The sequence below is a fragment of the Hippocampus bargibanti genome, linkage group LG16, assembly GCF_051943395.1.
Source record: "Hippocampus bargibanti isolate YZ-2025 linkage group LG16, ASM5194339v1, whole genome shotgun sequence".
Taxonomy (NCBI): domain Eukaryota; kingdom Metazoa; phylum Chordata; class Actinopteri; order Syngnathiformes; family Syngnathidae; genus Hippocampus; species Hippocampus bargibanti.
Genome location: NC_142749.1, coordinates 7,730,146 through 7,752,824, shown reverse-complemented (window position 1 = coordinate 7,752,824; position 22,679 = coordinate 7,730,146). Strand labels below are relative to the sequence as shown.

Here is a 22,679-nt window from a genome sequence, read left to right as displayed (position 1 = left end):
GTCACTCAATGGCATGACAGATACTGTATGTCTAGAATTGAGAAAGTCTACCAGTGTCCTCGCACGACCACTCGTTGGGCTATCGGGAACATTCTTGAAAATATGAGATTCACATTGGATCCGCCAATTAAAAATGAATGCAAAATCACTTTTTTACACTTTCCATTTCTTCGACTCACTCAGGGTAGTTGCCGGTAATGTATCGTTATGTGATAGAAACACTGTACCCGACATGATTTTTTAACTCATTCACTGCCATTCACAAAATATGATATAGAGCGCCATTCCCAAATGTTTTCAGGTTTTGTTTTTTCATGCTTGGGTGCCTACAAAGCTCTGGCCATGGCCTCTAGCATTGTTTTTTTTTCTTTTCCGCAAGGGGGCAACATTTACCTTTTTTCCATGTTCACGCTTTATTCCAGCTTCAGCTGTTGTAAAAGCACCATAATTAACCCTATGTGTATGTATTGCATTGTATTTTGGACAGCCGGCCCCGCTAGCATCTGATATTACTCCAAACCCATATCAGGAATTAACTCTTTTTTGTGATGAAATAAGAGAGTCCAAGGTTTCTCACGCTGCATTGAATGATTATGTAGTCCTAATGTCAATATTCTTTGGGTCCTGGAATTCAAGTGGCAATGACAAAAACCCTGGCACTGGAATGGACACATTTTTGCATATATGGCAGTGAATGAGTTAAAAGCAAACAAGATGCTGAATTAATGGTGCCGATTCTGTCATAGGGATTTAGAAACTTGCATTTCTTTCTGAAGATGTTCAGACAAAGAAAATAGAGTAAGTTAGATTGACCCAGCTCTCAATCAATTCACGACCAAAGAGTAGGAGAGCTTGACCTAACCAATTATCCGTGAGCGACATGGCAACACCTGTGCGAACGTCATGGCAACCATGTTGTGTAACCTGTTTAGAATATCACATAACAAGCGTCCATGAGATGAGCCAGAATAAGTGATGTTTGTAAAGGTTTTGATACCAAACACCAAGCTTTGGCCTCAAGTCATCACAAACGATTTATTCAGACACTAGGTAAGAAGGAGAGTACGTATTCCGTTACTGGCGGATGTCTGTTTTGCTGAGGTATGACCTGTGAGTGTAATCGTTGCAATTAACAAAAGACCTCTCAGTCCATCACTGGTGGAAATCGCTGTGTGTTTGTTCGCGGGGCCGAATATAGCGACGTTGCTAAAATGGACCAAATTATTTTATCAGAGGGCACAATCACACGCGCATATGCCAGTCATGCCCAAAAGGCAAAACTACTCAGACCCTAATGCTTACACTACTCTGCATGAAATACAAATTGAATAGCAGAGTACAAAAGACACAGTGCCCCTTGCTTGATCTGGTAGCCAACTGCAAAGCGAATGTATTCTCGTATAGCGTGTTTAGTGACACTCATGATTCACAATTTAGTTGGGCACAGATCATATTGGATGGCAAAACTGTATGACCAACAGGATATATTTATAAACAGTAGTAATCAACTACCCTATAATATGATTTTATTGCAATTATTTTCATGGATTTAATAAGAAGATTAGAATATTTTCAAAGAAAATAATAACACTCATTTTCTTATTTACGGGAATTGAACAATGAGACTGCAAATTAACGGAGACTCAAGTTTGCTTCAATTCGTTCAAGACATGATTAGTCACAATCAATTGTACATTCTCATATCTCTGTGTTAAATTAATCAACCGATTATAATGTTCATGCCCAATATGCATCTCATTATTAGTTTTGATAAGTAGGATTTTGTTTTAAATTTATATTCATGGGGTTTGAATCATTCTAAACTGGTTCAAATAGACATTTAATCATATTCAGTACAACATTTGACTAAATTTACTAAGGTATGTCATATTATAATTGGCAATTTAGCCTACCTTCATTTTGTGTTGTTATGAATGCCGTCTCCCCAGTTGTGCAGACGTGGTAAGATGAGTATCTGAGAAATGTAGCGCTGGATCGCATTTATGCCCAGCAACCTGAAAGTGGTCGAACCACATCATCATTGAAGCGAAACACATGGTCCCATATCTTGTTAAAAATAAAGAAACATTCCTCCCACAGACAACAAAGCACTTTAGCCATATTACCTCTGATCTGCTTAGCAAAATCAATTCCTTCTAATTAGGGGGTGAAATGTGTTAAAAATGATTGTATTACAGAGGCAGTGTGGGATTTGCTGAGTGTAATTCAGAGGACTTGAATGGTTGATATATCCGTACCGAAGATGGAATCAGGTGCACTATAGCAAAAGCAATTCAAAGTCAAGAAAATAATAAAAATAAAAAAATTAAGAAAAACACAAGACCCAACAGGCTTGTGACCTACAGTTATTGCAGTCATCGATTTTTAAGGCAGCATTATTTTGAAAAAATAAAAATAAAAAAATCCATAACCGATTTCCATCAAACTAGCAGAGCTTCCAAGGAACTGGCCATTTTTTGGGGTGCAAATACAGATCGAAACAGGCTTTTTGATTATAAACGAGTGCCGATAAAATGTTCCCATCACAATATCTGAAAATTCATTTTTGATTAAAATGAAAAGTAAAGTAAAGATTGTCATCTTTCCTATTTCTTGATGGTTACTCCTTTTCACAACATAAACAGCCATTCGTAACTATTGGCATTAAGAATTGTTTATTCCTGAGCTTGTTTTTTTTTTCCTCTGAAAAAGAATGAATGAAAAAGTCCTTTAATTTGAGTGCATTTATTCCATGGGTATTTTTCCCCCCATATACCTGTCATTTAGGTGATAAATCATGAGCAAAGCTTTAGCACAGTCTGATGGCTACAACAAAAGAGATGGCCTGACGCTCTAAATTTTATGAGGCAAGTGAATCTGAGAAGCATGGGAAATTTTGCAAACGTGTATCTACCCCATAACAAGATCACTGCCTAATAATAAAAGCTGCTTGGCAATGCAGACTCATAATGTGAGTTGAAGGCTTTCGGGAAGCAACCACCATCACACCTGCATCAATAAAGGGCTTAAGAAGTCACATTAAAATCCCACCTCGTCTTTCTCAAACCTTTTCGGAAGGTTCTCCTGCCTAGAGGATGTTCATATTGCACCAATTTTGAGAATTGTTGTTTTGTCACTGAAGATGGAAAACAAATCACTGTTGTCATATTTAACTAAAATTGACGCATTAAAGTGTTGATAACAGAGCCGGAAGTTCAACTGTGTTGCTCAGATAAGGCACATTTTTCGAAAACCTGACACAAGATGCTTGACTTTTTTTTAAACAGTGTTCTTAACTCATTCACTGCCATTCCCGAATTGATTCGGGAATGGAAAATATGACGTGGAGCGCCATTCCCAAATTTGTTCGGGTTTTGGTTTTTCTTGCGATGGGTGCCGATTAAGTGCTGGTCAGACCTCTGGCCATGTTTTTTCACTTCCACGAGGGGGCAGAATTTGCCTTTTGTACAGCCATCCCCACTTACACCTCATATCACTCCAGACCCAAATAACTTGGGAATTAACTCTTTTTTTATGATGAAACAAGAGAGTCTAACGTTTCTTATGATGCATTGAATGTTTGTGTAGTCCTAAACCTATAGTCTGTGGGCCTGGAATGTGAGTGAAAATGACAAAAACCCTGGCACTGGAGTGGACACATTTTTGCACATTGTCTGTCAGTGAATGAGCTAATGTACCATATCTAATATTAAGCAGATTCTTTACTTACAGACAGAGTAGGTAGTGGTAGGTGTAAGTAGACAGGATGAACTTAGTACAACGATAATGTACCATATGTACTGTATTTGAAGTACAGCGCAAATAGTGCACCAAAAGCCGTATTAAAATATGCCATTTTATTCAGCTCCCCAGAGAGTAGTACCCTACTCTTGGAGGAAAACTCTTGCCACATTTTAACATACAAATCAACAAAGCAGAATACATGTCGCAAGTCTTAGTGCTCTACCTCAGAACTCATCAGCAAAGCAAGCAAGCAAGCTCATCCTCGTCTGTCAAGGTATGCGCTCAGTTCAACATGACAGGCCTCTTAAGGCAACATTTAAATTTTAGCAGCCACTTGTTTTCGTTTGTGAGTGTGTGTGTGTGTTCTGGAATAGTGTTTTAAAATATAATGCATCTGCTGAAATGTACAGTTAGTTTGGCACAGTCAAAGGTGGTTAATCCTACAGATCAGCAAGCCGTCTGTTTACATTCTTTTAAGATACGCTGTTTTATGCAATGTTAGGCACATGATCGTTTTGTTAATTTTTGGGGACAAGGTGATTTATAGTCAATGCAAAGCATTTTGATCGTCAGTAATTGTGATCATCAAATAGGTTGAAAATAACTCTCTGGGTTGTGTTAAACTACAGACCGGGGCTATTTGTGGCTCAACATCCATTTTTCAGAGGTCCACGCAAGGCTTGGCATGAACTGTGTGTGTGTGTGTGTATATATATATATATATATATATATATATATATATATATATATATATATATATATATATATATATATATATATATATATTTTATGCAATGTTAGGCACATGATCGTTTTGTTAATTTTTGGGGACAAGGTGATTTATAGTCAATGCAAAGCATTTTGATCGTCAGTAATTGTGATCATCAAATAGGTTGAAAATAACTCTCTGGGTTGTGTTAAACTACAGACCGGGGCTATTTGTGGCTCAACATCCATTTTTCAGAGGTCCACGCAAGGCTTGGCATGAACTGTGTGTGTGTGTGTGTGTATATATATATATATATATATATATATATATATATATATATATATATATATATATATATATATATATATATATATATATATATATATATACAGTAAAGTCTCGTTATATCGATATCGGATATATCGATAGTCCCGGTTATATCGATACTATTTCTATGCACGCACGGAGAAAATTACATGCAAACAGGGTCGGATATATCGATAGTCCCGGTTATATCGATATTTTTTCGGACTCCCTTGAATATCGATATAACGAGACTTTACTGTATATGCCTTAGTTTTGGCCTTATATATATATATATATATATATATATATATATATATATATATATATATATATATATATATATATATATATATATATATATATCCCTATTGTCCAGACATGGTGGTGCCGGACTCTGCTATGATAGGTCCCTGCTCTCAGGTTGGGGGGAGCAGAGGACTTGGGGACACTAAACAAATTCTCAAAAAAATACTTTATCAACATTGCAGGGATAATACGATTGGGCCTCAATCGGCAGTACATATAAAAGCTAGCAACCACTCATTTGACGACAATGAGGTTAAAATCTTAGCGAAAGAACATAGATGGTTTGAAAGGGGAGTAAAAGAAGTGATTTTCATGAAACAACTAGATCCTTCATTAAACCGATATGGTTCAATTTGGATCGTTCATACAATAGCCCTATCTTAGGCAACATAGGATTAGTAATACTGATGAGGTGATACTGGTGGAAGTGGGGCAATCAGGCCAGTCGTTCGTCAGAACAATAGGAACAATCAGTGGAGCTGCAGGGAGTAGTCCTCTGCTCCCCCCCCCCCCCCAACCTGAGAGCAGGGACCTATCATAGCAGAGTCCGGCACCGCCATGTCTGGACAGTAGGGATATATATATATATATATATATATATATATATATATATATATATATATATATATATATATATATATAGGGCCTAAACTACCAGTAAGACTTTAGTTTGCTGACGAAGTTTCTTGGATAAGAAGCGAAACGTCCGACACCTTCAAAGAAGTACAGATGACGGCTGAAGAAACCTTTTCATCGATGGACCACTTCTGTATGACTGAGAGCTTACACAGACTTATTGTCTTGAAATATCCCGTGTTTAAATTCCATTTCGCAAGGCATCGGACTATTCCCTGTTATTTCATCAGCAGTCAAAGAAGACCCCTGTTCATCTTCTTGGCGCATAAAAAATGTGACATGCTAAATAATGTGAAGACCGACTTGGGAAAAGTCTTTCTCAAAGCTGTGTGTTTTATATGATCCATCTAAACAAACAGAAGAAACAATACATGCAAAAAAAATATTAATGCCTTTATTTAACTAAGCACAACAATTTCCTAGCATAGTGTGGATGTGCAATGAACGTTAGGACAGTAATTAACTAAACGAAGTGCATCGACCATACAAAACAGATAAAATGCCCCCACTCAGTCAAAGATGGCATTTTAATTGTTTCTTTTATTTCTCTCCGTATTACACTGTAAAAATCAATATATTCTAGCACGATGTTGTTGAGCATTGTTAAATAAATAACCGGGCTGGAACAAAGTCATTGAATTGCTCATGACTGTCGGGATGAAAATGTTTTTGAGGTTCAGAAAGCATTGTGGACTGGGTTAGATCACTTGTCATGCTGCGCTCTTCGTCACACCGCAACAATTAGAACTACAAGGAAAAATAATTGCATTGAAAAAAAACGGAAATAAGTGCTCAACGCGCACCAGAGCCGCAGCTCTGCTGATTTGCATTTGAAGGCCTTTGCAGACACAAAACAAATACTGGACATTGTGCATGGCACTTTCTTCCCAATTACCGTTGGTCTTTCATTCGACTGAGCTTAATTTTTGATTTACATTGACAGTGACATCGATATAAGTGGAGAGCGCACATTTAAAAGTAAGGGTGATTTTAGCTCGCGAAAAGTGAAAACTCATTGCATAAGACTTGCACGAAACTTACCATGGGCACACAATTAGTGCCCTTCATCTCTGCGCAAAGCCCCACCTATCCCATGCGGATTTAAATAAACTCACTTCAGCAACAGTTAGCGTTTATTTGGGATTTTTTTTCAACCACGGTGCAATTATTCTGTGTGCGTGTGTTTGTGTGTGTGTGTGTAGGGGGGGGGGGGCTCTGTTATTGCAGCAAATATTCCATGTCAGGTTTACTGCATAAAGCCATTTAGCAGGCACTTTGTCCTTACTTTTGATGACCATTAAAAAAAAGATACAGTGATTTAAAATGTCATCCTCGAATGACATGGCTTTCACTCGCCCACATCATTTGTTCCACTAAGTAAGTGTGTGTCTTATTTTTTTTTGTCATGCATGACATCTTTTATGAATTTACTATTAAATATTAAAACATAGAAAATGGGACAAACCAGTGCATGAATTTGACTACCTATGTTATTTAGCCAGTGTGTAGTTTTCTAACTGTGATTACACTACACCACACCGCATGTCGGTTTCTTAATAGAGGCAATGTGTTTTATAAAATTCAAGGTGACACTCTTTTATGAACGGTAAGAGCAGCGTGAGCTCAACAGATATTAATTGAAAGAAAATATGGAATCATCTGTCTGACTGACATGCAAAACAAAGCATACAACGACAGGATGAAAAAGACAACAAATTACATGTTTGCCCTGCCTTTTTTCTACTCTGTTAAATGGTACAGATAGACAAGGGAACTACTTAATTTGAATGAACATTCAAAATATCCATCCATTTATCCATCCATCCATCCATCCATCCATCCATCCATCCATCCATCCATCCATCCATCCATCCATCCATCCATTTTCTGCCGCTTATCCGGGGTCGGGTCGCAGCAGCTTCAGTAGGGAAGCCCAGACTTCACTCTCTCCAGCCACTTCCACCAGCTCATCCTGCCTTCCCAGCCCAGCGTGTCCTAGGTCGTCCCCGGTGTTTTTCTGCCAGTGGGGCATTCCAAGAACGACTCACCAGGCATCCAGGGGGCACCTCATCTGGCTCCTCTCTATGTGGAGGAGAAGCGGCTCGACTCTGAGCCCCTCCCGGATGACCGAGCTTCTCCCATTATCTCTATGAGAGAGCCCGGACAGCCTACGGAGAAAGCTCATTTTGGCCGCTTGTATCCGGGATCTCGTTCTTTTGGTCACGAGCCATAGCTCGTGACCTTAGATGAGGGTTGGGACGTAGATCGACCGGTAAATTGAGAGTTTCGCTTTTTGGCTCAACTCCTTCTTCACCACCATAGATCGGTACAAAGTCCGCATCACAGCAGACGCCGCCCCGATCCGTCTGTCGATCGCTCGCTCCATCCTACCCTCATTCGTGAACAAGACTCCCAGATACTTAAAATCCTCTACTTGGGGCAAGATCTCCTCCCCGACCCGGAAGGAGCACTGCACCCTTGTCCGACTGAGAACCATTGTCTCAGATTTGGAGGTGCTGATTTACATCCCAACCACTTCTCATTCGGCTGCGAAACGCTCCAGTGATAGTTGGAGAGCCCCGCTTGAAGGCCCCAACAGTACCACATCATCTGCAAAAATCGGTGACAAAAGGCAGCCTTGGCGGAGGCCAACACTCACTGGAAACGATTCCGACTTACTGCCGGCAATGCGAACCAGACTCTGACATCGGTCGTATAGGGACCGAACGGCCCGTAGCAGGCGTTCCTGTACCCCATACTCCCGAAGCACCCTCCACAGAACTCCACAAGGCACACGGTCAAACGCCTTCTCCAAGTCCGCAAAGAACATATGGACTGGTTGGGCGAATTCCCATGCACCCTCGAGAACCCTGCTAAGGGTGTAAAGCTGCTCCACTCTTCCATGGCCGGGACAAAAACCACACTGCTCCTCCTCAATCTGAGGCTCGACTTCCCGACGGACCCTCCCCTCTAAAACCCCTGAATAGACCATACCAGGGAGGCTGAGGAGTGTGATCCCTCTGTAGTTGGAACACACCCTCCTGTCCCCCTTCTTAAAAAGGGGGACCACCACCCCCGTCGGACAATCCAGAGGCACTCTCCCCGATGACCACGTGGTGTTGCAGAGGCGTGTCAGCCAAGACAGCCCCACAACATCCAGAGCCTTGAGGAACTCTGGGCGGATCTCATCCACCCCTTGGGGCCTTGCCACAGAGGAGCTTTTGAACCACATTGGTGACTTCAACCACAGAGATCAGTGAGCCCATCTCAGAGTCCCCAGACTCTGTTTCCTCCAAAGAAGGCGTGTTGGTGGAGTTGAGGAGGTCTTCAAAGTACTCTGCCCACCGGCTCACAACATCCCGAGTCGAGGTCAGCAGCGCCCCATCCTCACTGTACACAGTGTTGTGCACAGTGTTGTACACAGTGGAGCACTGCTTTCCCCTCCTGAGACGCCGGATGGTAGACCAGAATTTCCTCGAAGCCGACCGGAAGTCGGCTTCCATGGCCTCACCGAACTCTTCCCATGCCCAAGTTTTTGCCTCGGCGACCACCAAAGCCGCATTCTACTTGGTTAATTGATACCTGTCAGCTGTCTCAGGGTTTCCGCAGGCCATATAGGCCCGATAGGACTCCTTCTTCAGCTTGACGGCATCCCTTACTACTGGTGTCCACCAGCAACTTGGGGGGTTGCCGCCACAACAGGCACCAACCACCTTACGGCCACAACTCCGATTGGCCGCCTCAGCAAGGGAGGTACGGAACATGATCCATAATAATAGTACACTACATTTTAAACACCTTTCAAAACTCTCAATGACACTTTACAGTCACAGACAAGCATATGTACTATATTAAATAAAATACAATCACAAATAGAATGCAATAAATAAAGTACAATTATAAATACAAACGAGAGAGAGAGAGAGCTTCACAGAAAATGCAATTTTAAATAGGTGAGTTTTGAGATGGGACTTGAAGGTGGGAAGAGAATCGATGTTATGAATGTTGGGAGGAAGTGAGTTCCAAAGTTTGGGGGCAGAGCAGCTGAAGGCTCTGTCACCCATCGTGCTGAGATGGGCAGGGGACATGTGAGAAGTTCTGCCGGAGAAGTTCTGACAGTTGAGTCTGACAGGGGATTCCTTCAGACGTTCCCAAAAAACCCTCACAACACGATTGGGTCTGCCAGGTCGGAGTGGCATCTTCCCCCACCAGCAGAGCCTACTCACCACCAGGTGATGATCAGTTGACAGCTCCGTCCCTCTGTTCACTCGAGTGTCCAAAACATGCGGCCGCAAATCCCCTGATACAACTACAAAGTCAATCATCGAACTGCGGCCAAGGGTGTCCTGGTGCCACGTATAACAAAACACAACTCGGGTTCTGATCGGGTGGGGGGGGGCGTTCCTCCCAGTCATGCCCTTCCAGGTCTCACTGTCATTGCCCACATGAGCATTGAAATCACCCAGCAGAACAAGGGAGTCCTCAGTTTGAGTGCTCTCCAGCACACCCTCTAAGTTCTCCAAAAAGGATGGGTACACTGAACTGCTGTTTGGTGCATATGCACAAACAACAGTCAGAACCTGTGCCCCCACCCAGAGGCGGAGGGACGCAACCCTCTCATCTACCGGGGTGAATCCCAACATGCAGGCGGCGAGCCGGGGGCCAATAAGTATGCCGACACCTGCTCTACGGCTCTCACCGTGGGCAACTCCAGAGTGGAAGAGAGTCCAACCCCTCTCGAGAGAGCTGACACCACAACCCAGGCTGTGTGTGGAGGCAAGTCCAACTATATCTAGTAGGAACGTTTTGACCTCATACACCAGCTCGGGCTACTTCCCTGCAAGATAGGTGAAGTTCTACGTCCCAAGAGCTAGCTTCTGCAGGCGAGGACCGGACCGCTAGGGTCCCCGCCTTTGGCTGCCGCCCAGCTCACATTCACCCGGCCTCTGTGGCCCCTCCCGTGGGTGGTGAGCCCTTGAGAAAGGGGACTCATGATTCCTTTTCGAGCTGAGCCCAGCCGGGCCCCATAGGTGTAGGCCCGGCCACCAGGCGCTCACCAATGAGCCCCATCTCCAGGCCTGGCTCCAGAGAGGGGACCCGGTGACCCGCGTCCGGTTAAGGGAAAACCAGATCCATTTATATTTTTCTTCTTGAGGGGTCTTTTGAGTTGTACTTTGTCTGGTCCCGCACCTAGGACCTGTTTGCCATGGGTGACCCTTCCATGGGCATAAAGCCTCAGACAACTTATCTCCCAGGATCATCGGGACACACAAACCCCTCCACCACGGTAAGGTGACAACTTACAGAGGGGAACATTCAAAATCCCTGAGTGAAATCAAATGCAAATTAGTCCTAATAATTATCACAAGTAATCATTATTCCTAATTCCTAAATTGCACAAGTAGACATTCCACCATATCTTGCAGTATTTATAATATATATTAACTCTCAAAATTATCTGAGCTGGAGAGACTTCTTGGCTAAAATTGTCATCCAGTCTCTAAATGCCTGATGTCTCGTAACTACACTCGGGGATTGCTTTCTAGACAGTATTTGAAGAATATGACACCACATCTAACATGGACAAAATACCCATGTAATGTATCATAAGTGTAGACTACGAAAGGCACCCGATTAAGAGCTTCAACAGCTAAATTTAGCCATTCAAACAAATGTTTATGTACAATGGCTGCCTTATATTAATAGCCACACCTCCACATTATAACAGTACCAATAAGTCTGTGGTATTCCAGCATTTGGAAAGCCATTTCCTATGTTTTTGGGAGACCTGGTGGATGTCATTCCATATCCAGAAATACTGTTTTCCATAGCTGGCCATAAGCATTTGCCCTCAGCTGCTAGCAATGGTGGAACTTAGTCCTCAAACAAAATACAGAGAAGCAGAAGTTGTGCTGCAGAGATGGATGTATTTATGGCTCTCGTTCCCTGTGCTCATTAAAACCTTCAACTGCAAATGGCTGATGACAGCAGTGTGAGGGTGGATTCTGGACAGTTTAATTGTTACATTATGACATGGTCGGTTTTCATTTTCATTTTGTGATTAATCTATGGATGTCTTGAAGCTCATTAGTAAAAATTAATGACGAACAGCATCACCTTAAAAGACAAATGGTTCAAACAGTCGAAAAGAAGTAATGACTTATAGTCTGGAAAGTCTATTTATTTCTGAGTAAAATTTTTATCATTACAGAGTTATTGTCATGCACAGCAATTTGACAACGGGATTATCAAGGTGCACCTCATTTCAACATATAAATAAATAATTTGCCATGAGTCACTGTGGCACCTTGATGTGTGACGAAGGAGCTCAACATATACAATAAGAAAACATACAAAGGGAGGTAGATTTTTAGATCTGCTGGTTTTCTACTTGTGTTTTATGATGAAAGGCTGCACGTACAACCAATGTCAGAAAATGTGTCAACAGACACATGCCAGTTAGAAGACATCACATTCTTTCAGTCCTTTGTTTTCATTTGCGTCTGGAAAAGAAATAATTTTAGTCATTAAAATTATCCAGGTTGTTGGCCACATTAATAGTGGAAACGGTCTTAAAATGAATTTTCTCTTTTTTTTTCATATCACTAAAACAAGCAATTTGAAAAGGGGTGTGTAGACTTTTTTATATTTAATGTATTTTCACAGGCTCATTAAAATGGTGGAGGGCAGCTCAAACTGTAACTTAATTTTCAGACTTGCCACTTAACCATGCATGCCACCCTCATTCCTGCACCCACCTCCATTTAACCCGTTTTCCCCTCACTCTCGTTCCCGCTAACATCTGCTCCTACTCATTTTTTGAAGCTGCCCTCGCCTCTCTCCTCATTTAACCTCACTCTCACATTGTGTTTCTTTGCCTCTGACATCACAACTGGATGGGCACTCGGTTTAGCCGTGATCTACATAATTGAGAAAAATATGAGCCTGATTATCTTTTTGCAAAAGTAGAATTTTTGATAACCGTCATTACATTGTTGTTTGGTTTCATTAAAACACAGTTTTCTCTTACTGGGTATATTTGGTCCTGTACAATAATTACCTGCTTATTTTTGTTTTTGTTTTTTTTGTTTTTTTTTGGGGGGGAGAGGTACATTATAAAATCTTATAAAATTTACTCATGCAAAGTTCCAAATGAGACGATTTGGTTCTCTTTGAGTATAGCGCAGTTGACTTGACTGACACAAATGCTAATGGGAGTGTTGCTAATTTGGTCTGGTCTCTGACCCTTTCGAAGCAGCGGCATAGTTTTGCACAGCCTGAGCCTCAGCTGGATGTCATCGACACGGATCACATTGACGTCAATGACGTGAAAAATGTACTCTCCATGCACTAAATTTAGGTACACTTACGCAATTCAATTCCAATAAAATGTCTATCACTTTTTTAGATTTTTTGTGGAGCAGACATTAGCATGTACTAAAAACAGTATTCATCAATAGTGTTTTTTTTTGCTGCTGTTTTTGCATTTGGCATTTTAGCTTCAATGACACCAAGTGCATGTTTATCGTTATATAAATTGCATTTTGAGCTATAATATGGTTGGACAAACAAACCGCATATGGTGCTCAGCACAGCACTTGTATTCACGTTTGTTGACAGTTTAACCTTGGGGAGGTCTGCCTTGTGCAGAGTGCTGTTTTAGTTAACTTTGTAAAGGCAGACTGATTTGACTCAGCTTCTCCACTGGGGTCTCAGTGGATTCGCATAATGTGGTCAACCGTGAGTCTTCTTTGTCCTATTTGACCTCCAAGCCCTTGATCTAAGGCACCAAGATTGCACTGAGTATGTCAATGCATCTCTGTGCCGCGGTCCCGAGATTAGATAAAGCGTGGTGCAATTTTGAGAGGTGATTGTAGGGCTCTCGCACGACGTCCCCACATTACAGTGGTCAGGTGTAAAAGTAGGCCAAAGAAGTGAGTGTCAAGGCGCATCGCTACATACAGACTTCTCAATTTCAAATCAGCCTGAGATCCCTTGACTCTTTTTGACTTTTCTCTAGTCTACACTGGAGAATAAAAGCTCATTGCAGTTTTGCTGGGGGGGTCTTAGCATTGAACATGCCTGCCCGAGGAACATAAGCTAGTTAATTCAATGTCATCCTCTAAATCTCCTTTTAAATTGCCCTCCTCTAGACATGCCGTTTTCGACTGCCTTTATTTCCTCGTTCTATTTTTTCCTCCTACATTTTTGTGCCAAGTGTGGAAAAAAATAAAAAGATTACAATCCGCATCAGGATACTTATTCCAAATACGGAACAACAATGAGATTCAAGCATCATCGCCATCGTGGCTGGGCTGTGTTATCTGGTCCGCAAAATGCCTTTGAGCTTGCGATGATTGCTTTCAGGCTGGTCAGTCTAACTGAGTGTTGTGACCGACAAGCAAGTCAACTAACATTTGTTTTCATGGCACTTTACTGATGAGTGTGACCTGACACACACACACACAAAAACACGCTCAACTCATTCTCATTATCACATTAATGCTAGCCCGACGCCACAAGATAGGGATAATTATGAGTCCGAGTCCGACTGTGGGAGTGTGTCTGACTTGAGGCTTCTCAGAAGTGACTATTTACATAAATGATCCTGGAGTGAGTCCTGTATCTAATGAGCTCATTCTTATTTCCAATTCACCTCCAGCTTTAACTGCAAAAAGGATTAGCTACCTAAATTCCACTGGATACCATGGAGGGGGGGAAAAAAAAATCAGTTTTTCAGTATTTATGATATTGGATTTTTTTCAATCTGATCTTCCAAGAATTTACTCGAATCTTGAGCAAAAATATAATTTTCTGGATTTAACTCATTCGCTGCCATTCGCGAATTGATTCAGGAATTGAAAAGCGTGATGTGGATCGCCATTCTCGAATTTGTTTGAGTTTTGTTTTTTCTTGCAGGGGGCTGCCGATAAAGCACTAGTCAGACCTCTGACAAAGGTTTTTCCCTTCCACGAAGGGGAAGCAATTGCCTTTTGTCCATGTTAGCGGTTTGTTACAGCTTCAGCTGTTCTTAAAGCACTATTTAAATCAATACATATTTATTTTACTGAATTTCAGTAAAAACAGCCGTCCCCACTTTAAGCTCAGATACCTCCAGACCCATATAACTTAGAAATTAACTCTTTTTTTCCTGATGAAAGAAGGGAGTTTAAAATTTTTAACGCTGTATTGAATGTTTATGTAGTCCTAAAACTTAATATTCTGTGGGTCCTGCAATTTGATTGAAAATGACAAAACAACTCTGGCACTGTAGTGCACACATTTTTGCACAGCATCTGGCAGTGAATGAGTTAATAAACAAACAAAAGACACATTGTGAGTACACTCTGCGTTGGATTAAGTACTGGAGTTAAAGTACATCCAACGTGCATCTGTGCCCTTTGAAGATGCTGATTTAGGCGACATGGTTATTGCACAGGTGTGCCTTATGCTGCCTTCAATAACAGAACCCTCTCAATGGAAACAAATAATATCAAAGTGCTGACTCCAGAGTGTCCTTTTAAGGTGGGCAGCCTGAGGCACGTCTGTGTTTTAATCATGCTGTTTAATCAGCTGGATTATCTCATCAGAGGAGAAGTGTTCACTTGCGCGGATTTAGACAGATTTATGGACAATATTTGAGAGGAATAGGCCTTTCAAGTACAAAAATATTTTTAGTTCAGGTCTTGTAATACATGAGCGAAAATAATACAATTGTTGTTCAGTGGACAACACCACTGCTATGATTGCAACAGAACACAGGTGAGCCGAAATGTATCAATTTGGCAAATGTGTTTTCACGTTCGTGGTGAAATTAACTTTTTTCGAATTCCTTCAGCACAATCTGTGTGTTTTATCACAAGCACTAAAGTTTTTCTACTTTCCTTTACTCTTCCTCTCATAACTTTGCTGCTGTGTAGTAGTGAACGCTGGTGCGAATGGCTGTCGCTGCTCACGGCCACATAAAAAAGTAAAGTGTACTTGAGAGTTTTGAAAGGCGCTTAGAAAGAAATGTATTATTATTATTATTATTATTATTATTATTATTATTATTATTATTATTATTATTATTATTATTATTATTATTATTATTATACCAAATGTGTTGGGTGGGGGTTGAGGTCAGGGCTCTCTAGTTCTTTATCAGAGCAAACTCATCCAATGATGTCCTGATCGGTTATTTATCCGAAGGGCAAATTGTACTGTTGTTTCGTTATTCTGAATAATTTAATGTGCCTTGAAAGAGTTGGCAAAACTTTTGTTTGTAAAGTGTCTGCAATGCAATTTTTTTTGCCCTTTTCAAGCCCCATGCCAAAATTTTATGTTTTAAAATATAATTCTCGGTTGGTCTTTCCGGATGCAGCGAACTTCATCACACATTGACTCATTGTTTTCATAACCTCAGCCTAAAAAAATCTGACTCTATAATTCCAGTATCCTCTCAGCAGGGTTCAGCAGGGATCAAATTAAGAGATGTTTAAAAGCTAAATGAATCGAGGCTGCCAAATCTTTGCCTATTAGCCCCTGCAGCACTCTCCCCTTGTCTTCAAGGACTTCAGTCTCCATTTAAGTAACATGCTGCATAATTTATAATAAATGGAATGCCAGAGCTTTGTGTACTTGGGGTTGGATACAAAATTCTAATAGTCCCTCGTCTAATTTCGGGAGAACTATCGGCACACACCCTGCAGACATATACCACATTTCACATCCAGCTAAAACACTTTGGAATCAGTTAAATCATTTTGTATGTCAACCAAAATGTTGGCTATTTGAGATGAGCGTTGTAGAATAATTTAAAATGACAAGAGTGGGCTAAAACCAGTTGGAAGTATCCTATTTTAGAATGCATGTCAGAGCCGAGTTTTATCTGCCATATTTATCTATCACGCTGGTCTTGCACCTGCCTTAAAAGCTTCTTCAAACACGAGGTCACTTGCCGTCAATTTTAAAAGCACGACTTCAACTCAAGTCGGACCGTAAAATATTAGGATGACATGTCCTTTTGCTTCACAGAGGCCTCCTCGCACAGTTGGATGACAGAGAAAGTTTAAGATGTGGGCTTTGACAATTTTAAATATATATATTAAATATAAATAGTATTTTCCGGTGTATAAGGCATGCCCAATTGCCTTAATTTTCTTCAAAAAATGACCCTGCACGTTGTACACAGGTGTGCCTTATATGATAAGTAATATTGAGCCACAACAGGTCTCGCAACTACTGTCAGCAGCCACCGACTCCATTTGCCCCTGTAGCCAACTCCATCTGCCCCTACTGTAGCACTTTATAATATGGTGTGCCTTATATTTGGAAACGTTTTATTTCTATATTATATTTTGTAAAACGTTTATCATTCATTGAAGGCGCGCCTTATACTCCAGTGCGCGTTATACAGCGGAAAATACGTACAACAACATCATTGTTGTTATTTTTGTCGCGTATCATGAACACAAATCTGAGGTCACTTCAATATCGTATATGAGAAGATGAGCCCTGGTGACTGAACTCACTGACAGATGAAGATCTGCTGTTGTGCACCTAAACAAATAATCAAGCCTGTCATCAAGGCTGTACTCAATTTTGACCCAACTTGTATGGTTTAAAAAAAACACTAGACATACGAACAGCAAGTTGATGGCTGGCATGGCCACCAGTCATACGAGGTTGATTTTTGACCCAAGAAGAATATAACAGGTATACAACGCTATAAATGCTTCAAATAGAAATAACTAATCAAAATCAATCCACAAGTGTTGTTAATGAAATAACCCAAGTGTGAAGTATTCAGCATCTTTACTTGATATCCCTTTATTCATATTCCTGTTGTAAAGCAATCTTTTTGTGTGGATGTAATTTTTGGACTTGCTCAGTGACTTCTAAGAAGCATTACAATTGCTATAAGTTTTCCAGAGAATCAACTGCTGATTTTTTTTTTCATTTATATTAGGCAGATGTAGCACCGTCATTAGTTAAAATAATAACAAGAAATTGAATGAGTGCTTTTGAGTCCTTTTTTAAAAAATAAGACACCCAATGGTTTATTTTTAGGCTGTTGTCAAGTTCTATTAGCTATGTACAAACGAAATCGGTTGCTGGTTGTTATGACATATCCTATGACCGCGGGTATGCAACACAGCTTTGAGTCACTCACGTCACAGTTAATTAACCAAATATTTTTCCAGACAACTTGGTTCTGGTTTTCTGAATAGGAATGATTTGCAGTTACATCACAAATTCAAGCCTGCTGCCGTGCCGCACAGCTTTATTTCACTGCCATCCCTGGTGTGGGAGGCATAGCGGGGTGGGGGGTAGTGTAAATTGTGGGGTTGAACAGAATGGAGGTACAATGTGGCATTCAACCAAATGTGAGTACCACAAAAAGCCTTTACCGCACCTCAATGTCTCCATCTCCAAGAGAGATAAACCCTGCCCATTCGTCTGTCATAATGTTGTGGCAGAAACCAACTGAGAAGACTTGTGAGGCAAAGGCACTGACATTGGCCTGATCCACAAAAGGGTGCTTGACAAGACTATTTATATATTTTATGTATGCATCTTATTCATATTATTTGTGATAGGCTGGTCACCTGACTAGGTTGACCCTCAGACATCTGAGGGTCTGTAAATTGGCATTATACGTACAATCATTCATTGTATTACAACTGATCATGTTATTTGTTCAATTTGTCTGATTAGCGCACTGAAACCTGTGAGGGTATTTTTAGTGCTGTGGAACCTGGGGCTGTTAAGAAAATAGAAGTACAGTGATACCTCGGCTTACAAACACTTTAGCTAACGAAATTTTCGCCTTACGAAAACAATAATCTTGGGATGTGAACTATTTTTCGGGAAACACACGGAGCGCCATGCACAATGAGTGATGTGTCGTTCGCGAACGAGCCGGTTCTCCTAATAAGGAACTGAAAATGGCAGGTGACTTTTTTTGCCCGCTATTCCCTGCCCCAGTCTTCGGTTAAAGCCGCATGTGATTGGTCAAGATCCGTGGTAGAGGAGGGAGGGGACACACGCAGCAGTACACACAGCAGTGAGCGGGGGGAGGGATTACAGAAACACACACACACACACACACACACACACACACACGCACGAAAGGGAGACGACAGAGCTTGAAACAAAAAACAAAAGTGAAAAAAACAAAAGTGAAATGGTGAGAAAATGGATAGAAAACACAGTGAAATCTGGAGTCGTTTCAACTTTATTGAAGGCCGAGTGTAGACTGCTAGGTTAAAATATCCCATCAATCAGGCTCCACAAATAACCCGCACAGGCCATCTGTACAATTTGAAGAGAACATACAAGCAAGGGAACCAGATATTAATGAAGTTTCTCGTGTGTCTGCCTACATCTGTTGCTGTTGCAATATCACAACTTCTAGGATATACAACCCAGAGCTCCTTGAGACACTATGCAAAAAGCTTTCCATTCCATCAAGCCATCAACGACCATCACAGTACAGTATAGTTTATTTTTTATTACAATACCATAGCACATTTCTTATGCATAAAATAAGATATATTGTGTGTAGTTTTAATGCGTATTTAGTTGAAAATTGTTTTTTTTTTAATGGGAAACTGGCAACGGATTATTCTCATTTTAATGGTTTATAATGGGAAATTAATATTTGGAATACACACTTTTCGCCTTACACACACTTTCTGGGAACCAATTAGGTTCATAAGCCAAGGTATCACTGTACAATAAGTGTGTTTTGGGGTCACACATTAGCCAAATTACATTTATTTATGTAATACAATTTTATTTATTTGTTTTGCTTCGTGTCGCGTTTTCCTTATATATTCAGTTGTCTGTAGAATACGTTCTCAAATGCCGTACTTGGATAAATAAAGCTTAAAAAGGTGAAGATAAAATGTAAAATATGCCAAGGATGTACACACTTCACACATCTTATTTTTTTTTTTGCATTATTATAAAAAAATTGAAGTGCTTGACATGATTCTTTGTTTCGCTTGTAGAGCCTGCATTTATTCACCCGGTGGAACTTGAATGTATGCGACGCACAACACAAACACTGTACAACCAATGTCGTGTGTTATCCTATGCTAACATTGCAGCTATGCTTATGATTTTGCTTTGACATGATTCCATATTTTCTTTATATACATTTAAAATAAGTGTGTTTTGTTAATCTTGGATCACATATAAAATCAATCTTATTCACAGGACACAACACCCTCCCAATCTCTGTTGGATAATGGCGAGTCCTTCACTTAGGGATCATGATTTATGAGCAGATCACTTTTTGTCCTTTGCACAAAGATGACTTCTATTTTTCACACGTTTTCGTCTTGGCCACCTACACACAAATTCTGACTCCTTTTCACCTTTATTGTCTTGTAGGTGCAATCGGCCTCCTGACTGCAGCTTTGATCCCATCAAGAGATCCAAAGAGAAAGACAGATGAGCCTGTCGGTTCAAAGTGAGAATGCTACCAAAACCACCGCGGCAACATGCCACCCAAGAAAAACTATTCACACGTCCTATGACAAAAGTCCTCTTTTTGCCTTCATTCTCCTTGATAACTGTGAATCTGCGATAATCAAGCTGATGTCTTATTAAGATGACTAAAGGAGAATTTATTTTGGACATGTTGTTTTTTTCCCTTAATGTTGCCACCCACCAAGGCTTTGGTGGGAAACGTCACAGTACCCCTCACAGGAATGCTAACCCCTGTCTAGTTTGGCTCTTGGGGCTCGTTCTACAGCTGACCATCTCTTCATGTCAGAGAGTTGACAAAAACCCAATCATCTCCACTGGATATGGAAAGATACGTGGAGTGAAAAAGGAGCTCAACAATGAGATTTTGGGCCCCGTGGAACAATACTTGGGAGTACCCTACGCCACCGCACCCATCGGCGAACGCCGTTTCCAACCTCCCGAGGCTCCGGGCTCCTGGCAGGAGATCCGTAACGCCACGCAATTTGCGCCTGTGTGTCCCCAGAACGTGCACGGAGTGTTACCTGAGATCATGCTACCTGTGTGGTTCACAGACAATCTGGATGCTGCAGCCACCTATGTTCAGAACCAGAGTGAGGATTGTCTTTACCTCAACATCTACGTACCAACAGAAGATGGTAAGTTAAAACAACACAACAGGCTCCAGTTTGCTAAACCCCACTTGACACTTGGTGTATTTCTTCATGGAATTAGATCTTGCTAAATTTGTAGAAGTGGAAGGGCTTCACCACTTTGAGAGTGCTCACAGTTGCCTTCAATCATGGCCAATCAAAGTGACTCTTCTCACTCCCTTGAAAAGTGATGCGCTCCTCACACACTTGACGTCTCGACATGTGATTCTTGTGCCGCCCAGTAGGATAAAAAAATACATATAACAATGATTCTGACAATTTGATTTCCACCCTACTGATGGCCACATATTTATGAATGAAATATTTACCGTGAGACCAGCTGTCCACTCCGCACAGACCACTTAAACGTTGTCTGAGATCGACTCTTCTGCCACCAAATTTTCATTTCGCTCGGCACATCTCCAAGCCATTCCTTCTGCTACGCCTGAACACCCATCTTGGCAGTGATCGGTCGGTCGATTTGGCAGACACGCGCAGCCAGCCTTGTGCTAATACGAAAATCAGGAACCGCTGGCATATCAGATACGGTGCAAATGCAGTGTCTCCAAAACTAGAGCCTAATGTCTTGCTGTTGTTATAAATATGGACACAGTTGAAGTCCATTTATGCCTCTCACAGTCAAATTGTCACTAATGGAGCTATTTATTTGATTTCCCTTCAATTATATTCCAGTGACCCAAACTGCATAAATTTTTTTCAAGCTATAGTTTAGTGACAAGCCGTTCCACAGAACAACCTATAGCAAAGTCCTATACATTTTTTTATGTGAGTGCAGATATAGGATGATATGAAATGAGCCCTAGCCAGTTGAATTCCTTTTTGCATTATGAATCATGAGGAAAAAAAATAAAAAAAGAGCATGAGTCTGAATTCCTCCATCTCTGTTAGTCATCCCAATTCATGGTAGCTCTTTGCATCAAAAGAGACGTGTGTGTCGAGACAGTTGTCCTTTTCAGTGCGCACGAAGTCTGCACTTTCTTAGCTGTTCTGAAATGTCACATTTGTATTAATACTTCCGCATGCCCTTGGAGAAGTGTCATTTTTGATAAGTTAGTGAGGATCTATTTTTTAGCCCAAATAAACCCCAGGATGTTACAGTAATCCCTTGTGCTGTGTTACTGCCAATCACCATTAGTCAATGAGATGAATGCCTTTTGAGACTCTTAAGCGCAGCCTGAATCTGCTTTGTGCTAATACGCTACTCAGCACTAAACTAGGTTTGACTTGCATTGTTAAATTTAATTAATTTAAACATTCAATTAGAATGAGCAGTCCACACAGCCTTGAATGAGGGCAAAATCACATATTGTGAAACATGAACCAAATAATTATGTTATACTTATTTGTATGAATCTGGTTAAATTGTTGACAATTTAAATGAAAAAAAAGACTGTTATGAGGTGACTGGCATCACACGGGTAGGGTGGCGAGGAGCTGCTGAATGTTTTTTTTCCCTGATTTAGCTCCTATTTTTATATAGTACTTTTTTGCATTGATCTCAATGTGTCTTCAATATTTTCTGGATTGACATGATGTTTAACAGAAAACTGTTCTTAACCAAATCAAACATGGAGCATGGGCTCCAGATTTCACACCATGTTCGACTGATTAAATTGAAGCTAAAGGTCTACAATTGTTTTATTTTGTTCCATTTCCAATCCAGTGTGGTGGTGTAGGTAGGAAAACATACTGTACATATCTTTGAGACAACCTTATAAATGTGATGATATAAACAATGCTTTTGACTTTCAAATAAGTCAGAGCAAGTGCTTTTTTATCGTCTAACTTCTATTCCAACACATTTTTATTTTTTTGAAAATTAGAAATACGGATTAAATGGTTCTTTA

At 40.8% G+C, this 22,679-nt stretch overlaps 1 protein-coding gene and 1 pseudogene across 4 annotated transcripts in view; both read left to right on the top strand.

Moving 5' to 3' along the window:
• nlgn2b (neuroligin 2b) overlaps positions 1-22,679 on the top strand; it is a 151,632-nt gene that overhangs the window by 82,504 nt on the left and 46,449 nt on the right. For all 4 annotated transcript variants that reach the window (XM_089017108.1, XM_089017107.1, XM_089017109.1 and 1 more), the window contains one exon: positions 20,084-20,817. In XM_089017108.1, coding sequence (XP_088873234.1) covers positions 20,304-20,817 — 514 coding nt within the window. In that variant the 5' untranslated portion in view covers positions 20,084-20,303. The remainder of the gene's footprint in view (positions 1-20,083; positions 20,818-22,679) is intronic.
• On the top strand, positions 3,944-20,147 carry LOC148886281 (uncharacterized; annotated as a pseudogene).